The sequence below is a fragment of the Lacerta agilis genome, chromosome 14 (genome assembly GCF_009819535.1).
Source record: "Lacerta agilis isolate rLacAgi1 chromosome 14, rLacAgi1.pri, whole genome shotgun sequence".
Lineage (NCBI taxonomy): Eukaryota > Metazoa > Chordata > Lepidosauria > Squamata > Lacertidae > Lacerta > Lacerta agilis.
The window spans coordinates 47041608-47054965 of record NC_046325.1 but is presented as its reverse complement, the minus strand read 5'-3'; the positions used below and the strand labels follow the sequence as shown (position 1 = coordinate 47054965).

General features: G+C 43.4%; 1 protein-coding gene across 1 annotated transcript; it reads left to right on the top strand.

Moving 5' to 3' along the window:
* Positions 1–536: 536 nt before the first annotated feature.
* FRRS1L (ferric chelate reductase 1 like) lies at positions 537–10039 on the top strand. The gene is made up of 6 exons (XM_033168827.1): positions 537–628; positions 3461–3825; positions 4887–4971; positions 6010–6148; positions 8469–8715; positions 9668–10039. The coding sequence occupies exons 1-6, from the start codon at positions 537–539 to the stop codon at positions 9838–9840; spliced, it is 1101 nt and encodes a 366-aa protein (XP_033024718.1). The 3' UTR covers positions 9841–10039.
* The last annotated feature ends 3319 nt before the right edge of the window (positions 10040–13358 follow it).

Genomic DNA, 13358 nt, shown 5'->3' with positions numbered 1-13358 from the left:
GCATAGATGTCTGGGAGTAAGTCCTATTGAACTTAGCAGGTCTTCTGAGTAAACCGGTATAAAATTGCACTTGTAGTACTTTAAAAAAAAAAAGATTCATATTTTTTTTTCAAATGAGAGATCAAATAATGTTGAGAGTGAAGCGAAAAAAGTCAAAACCCAGGCACATCCCACACAAGCCTACTCCCTCAACTGGCATGAGTTTTTATTATGGCAGTTTTTTGTGCAGGGTCACACAGCAGAATCAGTCTTTTGTGCTTTATTGTCCAGGTACTACCTTGTTTCTTTGGCCTTTAACACTTTGGCCTCCCTGAGCAAAATCTAATTTTGCAGGTGCCCCGTGAGCAAATTGTTTTCTCCTGGCACTGCTTTACTGCTGGTATTCAACTATTAATGCTATACTAAGGCAATTTTAAGGAAGCAGTTACCCTATTAAAACCCTTTAGCCAAAATGCCCTTTTATTCCTTCAATCCCAGTTAAGCCTCACCAACACCGTCACCAAGGAGGAGAAGATGGCTATCAGTGTCTACCAGCCATGTTGGCTATGTTCTACCTTGACAGAGGAAGCATTGCTTCTGAGTACCAGTTTCTGGAAACCACAGGAAGGGAGAGTACTGTTGCGCTCAGGTACTGCTTGTGGGTTTCCTGCAGGTATCTGGTTGGCCACTGTGAGAACAGGATGCTGGACTATATGGGTCAGATGCAGCAGTCTAACCCTTTACAGACCTTCTGAACACAGGTTTGCCTTGCTATGCTGTCCTGGAAATCTTCCCTCTGGTGCTCCAGTCCTCCCAGTCACCAGGGCTCCACACTCCAAGCTGCTCCTCCGTTTCCTCCTCAGCACAGCAAAGAGACTCTCCCCTTGTCTCTCCAGCTGAAGCCAAGTGACTCAGCTATCCTCACAAAGGGAAGAACTTTCTAAGAGCAAGAGCTGTTTGACAGTGAAACACACTCCTCGGGAGGTGGTAGGTGCCCCTTCACTGGAGGTTGTTAAGCAGAGGTTGGATGGCCACCTTTAGTTGAGATTCCTGCATTACAGGGGATTGGGCTTGATGACCCTCAAGGTCCCTTCTGACTCTACAGTTCTAAGTTTCCATGATTCACCTACCTCAGGTCTTCCTTCTGCCTTGATCCTCTTACTCTGCTGCTTTCTTCTGGCTGATTCCACAAACACCGAGCCCCCAACAACTCCAGTCCTCTCCAACCATCCAACCATCTGCTGACCGGTACCTTGTCATATATACACTTCTAGTCCAGCCCTGGCCTCTTGGGCTTCCCAATCAGAAGGTTGGTGGTTTGAATCCGCACGACGGGGGAGCTCCCGTTGCTCTGTCCCAGCTCCTGCCAGCCTAGCAGTTCGAAAGCACACCAGCGCAAGAAGATAAATAGGTACCGCTGTGGTGGAAAGGTAAATGGTGTTTCCATGTGCTCTGGCACTCATCACAGTGTCCTGCTGCGCCAGAAGCGGTTTAGTCGTGCCGGCCACATGATCCGGAAAGCCTTCTGCAGACAAACACCAGCTCCCTCGGCCTGAAGTGAGATGAGCACCAAAACCCATAGTCGACTTTGACTGGACGTAACCACCCAGGGGTCCTTGTCCTTGACCCTTTACCAGCCCTTGCCAATCACACTGTCTAACTAAATATTCTGAACCTGTACCCACCAATCAAAATATGCATAACATCCTTGTTTTGCCCACTGGCATTTCTAACCCACAGTTTAAACAACTTTCCCCTAACCAGGCAAAAAACTTCCTGCATCAAATACATTGCAATGTCAGAACACATTACATAATACCTACCTATTCAAACTTCAAATAAACAGGATTTCTTCACAGTTGCACTTTTATGAAAAAAGTGCACAATTGTAATATGACTAACTATATTGCTCAAATATTAAATTGGCTGTGCTGCGCATATCTGAAAATGTTCACTAGGGAAGAGAACATGTATGGTGTAAATAAGGTGCTTTTCTTGAAAAGTGTTTGATCACCGGAAAAAGATGAGCCATGCTGCCACACAAATATGATATCAATTTTCACAAAATGTTGTAATTCATCTCTGTATTAATTCCTGCAGTGGAAATATGGATTTTCTGGTCAAGTGGTTGGGGAATTTCCCACAACAAAAATATTGTGCAATGTTATTTCTAGGGCCCTTTCTCGTAGTTGTCTCAAGACTACAAAATAGTTCTGGCCTCCCAGATGAAGTGGATAACAAGACTGCATACATTCAAAAGAGAGAAGTGGTGGGACTTCCAGCGAGGCAAGCACTGGGAAGCACTGGCTACGCAGTTTCATTATTCATTCCATGGGGATGGATGTGATCTGCTATTTGTTCATGGCTTGGGGGGGGGGCCCGTTATAAAATCTTGAGGACTGATGCCCTTGTACCATGTTTTTGTGCAACAGTGACACCATGGAACCCTGAATCCATAGTTTCAATGGGCAGGGATTAGATATATTTGTGTGTGTGTGTGTGTGTAACAAATTTTGTTTATCCCTTGGCTCTGGTTCTTGACAGTTGCTTGCAGGGGGGGGGGGGTCCCCTGTAAAATTTCAGAAGATGCATGAGGAGTCATGCCCTAGAACATGACTCCAGCCAGCTGAGAGAGCTCAGTCCACAGACCATGAGACTCTTAATCTCAGGGTTGTGGGTTTGAACCCCATGTTGGGGGAACAGATCCCTTCATTGCAGGGGGTTGGACCAGATGACCCTCTGGTCCCTTCCAACTGTGCAATTCTATGACTTTGGCTTGCCAGCTGATTCTGAACTACAACTCCCACCAGCCCCAGCATGTATAGTTGGTGGCCAGAGATAATGGGAGTTATAATTCAGAATCAGCTGGCAGGCCACGCTTTTAATGCCATGGGCAGAGTCCAGGATTTGTAATGTTTCTGGTTCAGCCTGTGTTTGATTTTGTGGGGAGAATATCATTATAAAACTCAACCGGGGTTCACGGGTCAGGCTCCACGTTTTGTGTTGAAGCAGGGAAGACCTGCGATGTTTTGATTATAGGTTTTTTTGGGGTAATATGTGTCCATGAGCGTTGCCAGAATTTTTGTGGGGTGGGGCACAGGCTTTTGTTGGCGGGGGCAAACCTCAATTTTGAATTGCTTTGTACTGGTTTTGATTGATATAGGGGGCCAGCCGTCCCCCTACTCCCCCCCCCTTGTGTGTGTGTGTTTCCCTGTGTAAAAAGCAAACAAGACCATGCTTTCCATTGACCGGGTGCGACACTCGCCTTTTGTATGCGATGGGGTCGTCTGGCGGCGGCCGTCGGTCAGCCAGTGGTGGTGGCGATGGGAAGGCGCTCTGCACATGCTCCTGAGCCCCCTTTCCCTGCCCCTTCACATTTCGGCCGGCGGGCGGGGCGCGTTCCGAGGGGAGGGCGCTCTGCACATGTTCAGAGCCCTCTCCCCCCCCTCCCCGCTCTCATTCTTGGGCGCTGAGGAAACAGGTTCCGGGGACTAAGCCCCTCCAGCCCGGAGAGCAGCGGGAGCGGAGGCGGCGGAGGCGCCGGCGCACAGAAGACGAAGGAGAAGAAGGCCGGTTCCAGTCAGGGTGCCGCCGCCGCCGCCGCCGCCGCCATGGCCGCGCGTTCTGCTGCCTTGCTGTGGCTGGTGCTGCTGGCCGGGCCCGCCCCGTCCTCTTCGTCGTGGGGCAGCCCGGCGGCCGGGGGCGGCGGCGCGGGATCCACCGGCGGCCGCGGGAGGGACGCCGACCCCGGCGGGGCCCAGCCGGGCGAGCAGCGGCAGCGCCACGACTCCTCGTACGGCACCTTCGCCAGCGAGTTCTACGACATGCGCTTCCTCTCCGACGAGGGTGAGGGGCCCGAGGCCGGCCGAGGGACGGAGACAGGCGGGAGCGGCGGAAACGGCGGCGGGGAGGGGGGTTTCTGAGGAGAGCGCGGCCGGCCTGCGCGTCTCTCCCTCGGCGCGAGGCGGAAAGGCCTTCCCGGCGGCGGCGGGTCCCTTCGCCCCCTTTCCCGCTGCAGGGCTCCACTCGGAGCCCCCCAAACAGCCAGCGGGGATCCCCCTGGAAAGCGGGCGCCGGATGGCGTGAGAGGCGAACTCCCGGGGACCAGCCTGTTAAGAAAGGGCCCTGGCTGGATCTAGCCAAAGGCCGTATTATTATTATTATTATTATTATTATTATTATTATTATTATTATTAGTGCTTTTTTCTGGGGGGACGCAGGGGTACACATACCCCTAAACATTTTGTGACTCTAAGTTTGGCCTCATTGAGGGGCAGTATTTCAATATGAGTAGGAAAATGAGATTGCCCCTAAACATTTTTTAAGAAAAAGAGCACATGATGATGATGATTTCCCCTGAAGGAAGCTTACGGATCAATATAAGAACGCCTTAAAACCAAGGGGAAGGCAAACCCCCCAAATAACAAAACCATTAAACTATATGTGCCAGGATTCTATCTCTCTATCCTAGCAGTTTGGTTTATTATGTTTATTATATTCTGTCACATATTTACCGGTATTTGTTTTGATTCTTCAAGTTTATCACTTGCAGATAAAAATAAGAATGCCTTAAAACAAGGGGAGAGCGAACCCCAAAAATAACAAAACAATTTAACATTAATAAATTAAAGCTGTATACGCCATCTGTCTTACCTATCCTGGCAGTTTGGTTATATATATATATATATATATATATATATATATATCCATCTGACTATGCCCTGCCTGCCCCCCCCAATAAAATAAAGAATGCCTAAAAAAAAGGAGGAGCAAAAAAAATAAATACTTTTTTTATAGAATTGGAATTATATATGCCAGGATAAAACTTACTTATATGAAAGTTTATTCTTTAAATGAAAGTATATTCTGCCACATATTTATTTAATTATTTGTTTTGATTCTTAAAGGTTATCCTTTTCCTACTGCTCCTCCAGTGGATCCATTTGCAAAAATTAAAGTGGATGACTGTGGGAAAACAAAAGGATGCTTTAGGTTGGTATGAAACACGTTGGCTTTTAAGTTTATGAAAGCTGACATTCTGGCTCCCAAACGTACTGTCCATGAATTGTTTATATAAATGTTTAATATAGCTAAACTTTATTTTAGTTTTGTGATCTTTGTCACTGTTTCTTTGTTTGGGGTTTTTTGTTTACCCCATTTTCAGCGATGTATGATCAATGCTTTTGCAAATTTTATGTAATAATAATATTAGTAGTTTGCTTGATGAAGTTAAGAGAAAGGGTCTAATCCAATATGGAATCCGGATTATGAATTCTTTCCCCAGGTATATTTGGTAGACCCTCCCAACATCCATTTTTTAAGCGTGCATTAAAACTGTTTAGTCATTTTTCTTCTCTTTTGAATTTCTTCTCTTCTGTTTTTATTGTTTTTGTTTTTGTTTTGTTGATTTATAGTTTGATTAGACACACTCTTTTTATTTTAAGATTTTGTAAGTAGGCATAGTGCCAAAAGAAGTGGATTACACATTTTAAATGCAAGTAATAAAAACAATAACGTCATTTTGAGACATTTGTGAAACTACTGCCACATTCAACTAAATTGTTGTGCTAGTGCAATGATTAGTGCTAACACAATGGGACTCCACACCCAAGTGTATGTCTACTCTGGAAGATTGGGGGAACCCCCATGACGAATTTGGGTGGTGAAGGTTCCATTGTGCTAATGGATCCTGCAACTTAGCACTATGTTGAATATAACCCTAAGTTATTATAATAAGTTATTATTCATGAATTGCTAAATAATAAAAACACCAGAGGCCCAATCTAGAGACATTTAGGCTTGGATATCTCTATATGAAGCCTACATTTGTGTGCTTCATATTGCTGTCCTATGCATGCTCAGTGATTGGACTGCAGTGCTATTTGCCATAGATTTCCATCAGACATAACCCCAAGTCAATAGCAAATTTTTCAGTTGGATTGAAAGTACAGGTAAACTTAAACAGAAACGTTCCTTGTATATCTCTGAATTGCAGGAAGTGATTTTTTTTGTCTCCTCTGTCACATGTAGGTACGGTAAACCAGGATGTAATGCAGAGACTTGTGACTACTTTCTCAGTTATCGCAGAATAGGAGCTGACATAGAGTTTGAACTGAGTGCTGAGACAGATGGTTGGGTAGCTGTGGGATTTTCCTCTGATAAGAAAATGGTAAGATGGTGTTAATAATAATGAAGCACTGATTCATTTTTGAGAAAGAAAGGACATATGAATAAAAATGAAGTTAATGTATTGATTTGCACAATTGTATACTTGGACATGGAATGGTAGGTTAGAAAAGTGTTAAAACTAAAACATTTCCATTTTATGCCCAAGGTCCACTTGTTTGATGTTAGACTGAGTGCTCAAGCAACGGGGAGTGAAAACACAAGAGAGGGCAATTTTTTAATGTGGTTCTTGATGTTGGACAGCTCCTTTTTCTTTTTAAAAAATATTTTTAAAATTGATTTTCAGGTAGTTTAGAAAAGAAAAGAAAAAAATCCTCAGAAGTACAAAATATGACAATGTCATAAGCATATTGTACAACTTCAGTATTTGTCAAGGGTGCCAACAAACACCAAATTAATAGTGCCCACAAGCGCTTTGAAAAAATAAAACTCACATATTCCAATTGTCCATCAAAGCAGATGGCAAAGATGATTGGAATTTTTTGAGGGGTATATGAAATAAAGAGCTCTTTTTTTTTTGTCTGACAAACACCCTCTCTATTTCTACCATAATTTACCATCACTGTGTTAGGGATGCTTAGGGAGCTGCTATGGATGGTGCGTGCTCAGCGACAGGGCACTCTTTGGACACAGATGGAAAGAAAGTTGTGAAGCATCAGCCCATGTGAATGGCCAAACAGTAAGAAGTCTTTTGCTTATCCAGGCCTGATATAAATAAATAGCAGAAGGCCTGGTCAACAGAACAGTGCATTTCAGGCTTGAATGCCTACACCTTTCAGTTCAGCTGTTGAGATTTGAAGTCTGGAGCTAGAGATCACAGGCTCCGAACATGGACTTGCTAGTCATCCTGACGCTGGATGAAGGTGGAGGTTCACCCTGTCAACAACTAGGGGGGGTACTTTGTACTTGTCTGGTGGCAAAAATCTGCTTTTAAGCATCTCAGATGAAGCTGTAAAGCACTGTGGAGCGTTTGTCAGCCCGAGGAACACAGACCCTTCTCGCCAATCTTCTGCCAGTTACATGCCAGTAGTGGGTGGGGCCAGAGACAAGGTGGGCAGAGCAATATGTCTACATTTTACCTTTGTACAAAATGCACCCACACACATCCCGCTCTAGATTGTCTCTAGAAAGTAAACATTACTAATTATTTTTACTAAGCAGCATGCAGATAGGAGTAGAAAATAGGAATAGGAAAAAACCCTGTTGATGCTTCACAGCTTTTCTCAGAGATCACATGTTCCAGAACACAGAATACTCACCCATTTGTTTAGTGGGGCCGGACTATCCATGTTCATGCATACAGCATAGCAGCAGGGTTAAAAGCAACATGCTTGAGAAGGGGGTCAAATCCTCTTCCATTTTATCTTTGTGTGCTTGGTCAGTCGAGGCATTTCTCTCCCAACCCTTCTGTTGTTGGAGGTGGGTTGGGAGAAAAGTGATTGGGGTGATGGACGTTGGGAAAGATTCAGCTTCCCTCACACAGACACCTATTTGATGTCAAACTTGGATTTGCCCACCCCGACTTGTACATGAACAAGGCAGCTACATGGACAGCATATAGATATGACAGGAGTAGTCCTATTTTAATCCCTAGAAAATCATAAAAAGAGAAATGTTGGAAATACCTGTTTTCAGCCTTCTTGGTATCTCTTGGGTAACCCATTATTATTAGGATAGTGTAACTGGCAGAATCTAGGCAGGGGATAAATATCTGTTTAAATCAGCATGAACTTTCTGGCAGAATCATCCTATATATACACCCTTGTGCAAATTAATTGAAACAAAGCATGTTTTCTATCTTATTCGTAATCCTGTACTCAAAACAAACACAAAAAGTGATCATTATGGTGTCAGAAGCCTGCAGCCAATAGAAGGAATGATGCGCTCGCCACAATATATTGAGGTTCTATGAAAGAGAGTTATTCCAGAGCTGGAAAAAGAGGTATCCTGACGGTACTGGGATATTGCAGCAGGACCTAGCCCCCTGTCACACATTGAAAGTGGTGAAGAAATTCATGACAGAGCAGCAAATACAGGTACTTGATTGGCCAGGGAAGTCCCTGGATGTAAATGCCATTGAGAATTTGTGGGCTATATGCAAAAGTCACCTCCGTGCTGTAGACTGTATGACTATGGGGAAGCTCATTCACAAGGGTGTAGTAGGGACACCTCTTCTTGACCGAGAGATGTGTTACTGTTAATGGTTTGTCTGTGATTTGAAGACCTCATGTGAACAATTCCTTTGTTTCTAATGGGTACAGGTGATGTCACAGTAGAATCCTTATTTTGGTTTCTCCATTTAGGGTGGAGATGATGTCATGGCCTGTGTTCACGATGACAATGGAAGAGTCAGAATACATCACTTCTACAACGTTGGACAGTGGGCAAAAGAGATCCCAAGAAATCCTGCTAGAGACGAAGAAGGTCTTTTTGAAAACAACCGTGTAACATGTCGATTCAAGCGTCCTGTGAAGGTTCCCAGAGATGAAACTATTGTAGATCTTCATCTGAGCTGGTATTATTTATTTGCTTGGGGCCCAGCAATTCAGGGTAAGTTGTTCTTTTGAGTTTCTAATTAACTGCAGTTAATTTAAAGCAGTAGTGGTTTCCGGTAGGAATGCATGAATTTAGCAATGTCTAATCCATCATGTATTCACCATAAGCAGAACTAATTCCATTCCACTGTAGTTTGCATGATTTGTATTTAAGCTGTCATTTCTATGCTTTATTTTTTAGTTCATGATGTCACTTGAAGAAGTTACATAGCACTCCAGAATTATTGTAGTTTTGTCTCTTCTCTCATTCCAAAGCATGTTCGCTCAACTTTATTAGGGCAATCTCCCCAATAAGTAAGTATACTTAGGTTTTTATTGTAGAGAACTCACTTCCTTGCACTATGCCTATATGCGGGCAAGGAGACCTTCACGTTCCCAGGAACCACTGAGCCTAGGGCTTGCCGATCAGAAGGTCGGTGGTTTGAATCCCCACGACGGGATGAGCTCCTGTTGCTTGGTCCCTGCTCCTGTCAACCTAGCAGTTCGAAAGCACATCAAGGTGCAAGTAGATAAATAGGTACCGCTCCGGCGGGAAGGTAAACAGTGTTTGTGTGTGCTGCTGTGGTTTGCCAGAAGCGGCTTAGTCATGCTGGCCACGACCCAGAAGCTGTACGCCAGCTCCCTTGGCCTATAGAGCGAGATGAGTGCCGCAACACCAGAGTCGTCTGTGACTGGACCTAATGGTCAGGGATCCCTTTACCTTTACAGATCCACACATAGCTTTCTTTGCTGTAAGAAGAAGATACTTAGCAAAGGACCAAGCCATACCAGACTACCTTGCTACCGTCTTTGATGTAGGAATGCAAGCTTTTCTTTGCACAATAAAAAAGATCAAAATATTGGATCAGACTGACCATTTTGAATGCTAGCTCGTTAGTGAGAAATAGACTTAACATCTTAAGGAACCCTGCTCAATTTCTTGTTCTCTGTTCTTGTAACTATTTTAGGTTCTATAACTAGGCATGACATAGATTCTCCACCTGTCTCGGAGCGTGTGGTCAGTATTTACAAGTATGAAGATATTTTTATGCCGTCAGCTGCCTATCAGACCTTCTCTTCTCCATTCTGCTTGTTGCTTATTGTTGCATTGACATTCTATTTATTGATGGGAACCCCATGACGACTGCAAACAGAGACCATTTGTTAGTGAGCATTGCTCAGGACAGGAGCTTTTTCTATTGGAAATGGTATCACTGGACACTTAGTTATTCATTGGCAGCTTGAACTCCTCTGTTACCTGAGCCATAGGTGTGTGCCAAACAATCATTGATATTTGAGAATAATCAAGGAACAATTGTAATTGGCTGAACATTTTTAGTATATATATATATATATATATAACTTGTTTCATGAAAGATTAAGGCTGCATTCCTGCTACTTACTAGGGAGAAAGCATAGCTGAACACAGTATGACTTACTTCTGAGTAGACATAGAAAGGATTGCATCGTTAAGCCAATGGGTGTGATGGTGAAATATTAAGAGAAACACGTACAATTCTATTTCCTAACTCTAAATTACATTTAATTTAGTAAATAAAAAATAGAAATATATCATATTTCATGAGATTATTTAGCTTAAATACTTACAATTTAAGTATCTGGTCCCAAAGTCAAAATAATTTTAATTATTTTTTTACCTTCCCAAATAAAATTGTGCATAAGCTTAAGTATTTACAGGGCTCTAAAACAAGTCAGCATTAAAAATTATCTTTTGGAAAATGATAGAAGAGGAGGAGGAGTTTGGATTTGATATCCTTCTTTATCACTACCCGAAGGAGTCTCAAAGCGGCTAACATTCTCCTTTCCCTTCCTCCCCAACAAACACTGTGAGGTGGGTGGGGCTGAGAGACTTCAGAGAAGTGTGACTAGCCCAAGGTCACCCAGCAGCTGCATGTGGATAGAAGATCATCATTATTCAGCCAAGAAAGTTACTTTTCTATCTGAAAAAGTCACCAACAGACCATTTTAAGAAAATGGCCACATTTCCCCTAATTTATTATTATTATTTTAAATCTATGCTTCTGGGAAGGGGGGCTGAGAGGTTGATGGATCTTGTAGAACTTCCTTCTCTGCATGCAGCAAAGGAAGCTCACCCACAAATGCCTTCTTGTTTGCTCCTCCACTGTTGTTGCTCTGACAGCAATGGGGGCTGAGAAAGGGATATAGTAGGTTGGAGGCGACTTTGGGTCTACAAAATCTAAAGGATCTCGTGTTCCCCCAGGAGGGAGGCAAATGACACCATCCCTGTAACTGGCATAGTTATTTTTCACTCCTGTTGAAACTAGTGGGAATGGAACCATTTTAATAATGTTTGAAGGGGAAAAGGGGAAAGAAAAAGTCATTTGCCACCAACTAAAGCTAAAGCAGCCCGACAGGGCTTAGGGAATTATAGTTCCTCTGCCCCCTTCAAATTGTTTCATAGGCATAACTAGTGCCATTGGAAAAGTTCTCCTACAAGTATACAAACAAGTGAAAATAATAGCTAAGTTTCCAGTATGGAGTGTACATTTTCTGGAAAATGCAGCACTATATGAGGTAAGTGACTTAAAAGAAGATGTTTACATGTGTATATATTTTGACACAATTTGTGTTCAGTTTCTTATGTATGCATAAATGTGAAGCAAGTGAAAGAAGAAAAAAAGAAGCCTTTTATCTTGTATTTTCCCTTTATTTGAAATGATATCTCCAAGGGTACGGAAATATAATTTATGTTGCTGACATGGAATCAATAGACATGGAATCAATGTAAAGGAACGACTTGTTCCTCAGAACTATGAATGAACTAAAAAGTGTATATGAACTAAATGTGTATTTCTACAAAATGTTCAATACATGGAAATGTAAAAAGAGGTCAGTATTATGTCAGATTTACTGTGAAATATGAGTGACAAAAGATAAGTAAAGATAATTTTATGCAGTTTGCATTCTGACTTTCTTCTGTTAGGCTTCATACCTCGCAAACATTTGCCTAAAACAACTGTATCATCTCAGTGCATTTCAAGCATGGTTTCCTTGGTGTATAACACGCACATGCACACGCCCTCCGCCAAAAAATGAGTTTGTTTTCAGTACATGTACAGAGGAATCCAGGCCGAAAGAGGAAGTGAGGGAGGGAGGAGTTAACAGCCAGCAGCAGTCAAACTTAGCTCATTGCAGTTTCTGTGAGCTCACGAACTGGGGCGTTTGGGGGGGGGGGAGTTTAAGGGGGAGATCCAGAGTACTGAGAGGTTGAGGGAGCTGCTGCAGTGACCTGCAACATCTGTACCATGTTTTGTCTTTCTCCCGGAGAATATGCAAGCTGGTTGTTTTGCTGAAAGAGAACCACCTCGCCCCATCTCGAGCAACAGGAGAACACGCAGAGTTTCTCGATAGAGCTGAGTCGACTGTGATGGAGCAGCAAGACAGATGGGGTGCCTCCAGGGAGGAGGAAGATCGCCCACTTCCCATGGAAGCTGCAGTTATTTACAAATCAAGAAATAGCATATGGAAAGCCACAGAGATGCCTCCAAAATCCTCCACCCTCCTCCCAAGGTCTGGATGCGCTAATAAGTTTTTTCAAAAAAGATACAGCATTTGTATTCCACCCCACACCACGAAGTTCTCTGAGTAGGTGCTCGTAGAATTGTAGAGTTTGAAGGGAACTTGAGGGTCATCTAGTTCAACCCCCTGCAATGCAAGAATCTCAGCTAAAGCATCCATGACAGATGGTCATCCAACCTCTGCTTAAAAACCTCCAATGAAGGAGAGTCCACAACCTCCCGACAGAGTCCATTCCACTGTCCAGTAGCTCTTATCATCCGAAATTTCTTCCAGATATTTAGTTGGAATTTCCTGCAGGGCTTTGTTCCAGCCAGACCTCGCCGGAACTCAGGTGGGAGCCATTGCCATTATAAAAGAACAAGGACAGTTCATGGTGACACAGGACGTTTTCCCCACCAGAGGGAAGATTTCCAGGACAGCATAGCAAGGCAAACCTGTGTACAGAAGGTCAATAAAAAGTTAGAAAAAGGGGCTTCCATAAGAATGGACTACTGTATCAGACCATTGGCCCACTTTCCAAGGGAGTATGATACACTGTTGAACAGCTCTTACTGCCAGAAGGTTAGTCAGAATCTCCTTTCTTGTAACTGGAAGTCATTGGTTCAAGCCCTACCCTCCAGAGCAGGAAAAATCAAGCCTGCTCCATCTTCCATATGACAACCCTTGAGATATTTGAACATGGCTATCACCTCTCCGTCTCCTCTTTTTCCAAGCTCCTTCAACTGTTCCTCATGAGGCTTGGCTTCTAGACCCTTGATCATCTTGGTTGCCTCCTCTGCACACGTTTCAGCTTGTCAATATCCTCCTTAAATTGTAGCATCCAGAACTAAAGACATTACTCCAGGTGTGGTCTGACCAAGGCAGAATAGAGTTGTACTATTATAGTACTTCCCTTGATCTGGACACTTGACTTCTGTTGACACAACTTCGAAAGCAGTAGCTGTTTTTGCTGCTGCATCACACTGTGTGCTTTTTTTTGAGAAATAGAAAGTAAGTTTATTGCTGACAGCAATAAGGCACAGTGGAGTATTCTTACAAAGCCTGAGCCCAGAGCAACAGTGCTCTGGGTTTACAGGTATATATACCTTTTCCCTGATA

Bases quoted from the DNA above. Each gene is read 5' to 3' on its own strand.
- FRRS1L (XM_033168827.1), top strand. From the start codon at position 537: ATGTTGGCTATGTTCTACCTTGACAGAGGAAGCATTGCTTCTGAGTAC. The intron at 6,149-8,468 runs GTAAGATGGTGT...TTCTCCATTTAG, and splicing joins TTTCCTCTGATAAGAAAATG to GGTGGAGATGATGTCATGGC. The intron at 8,716-9,667 runs GTAAGTTGTTCT...TAACTATTTTAG, and splicing joins TTGGGGCCCAGCAATTCAGG to GTTCTATAACTAGGCATGAC.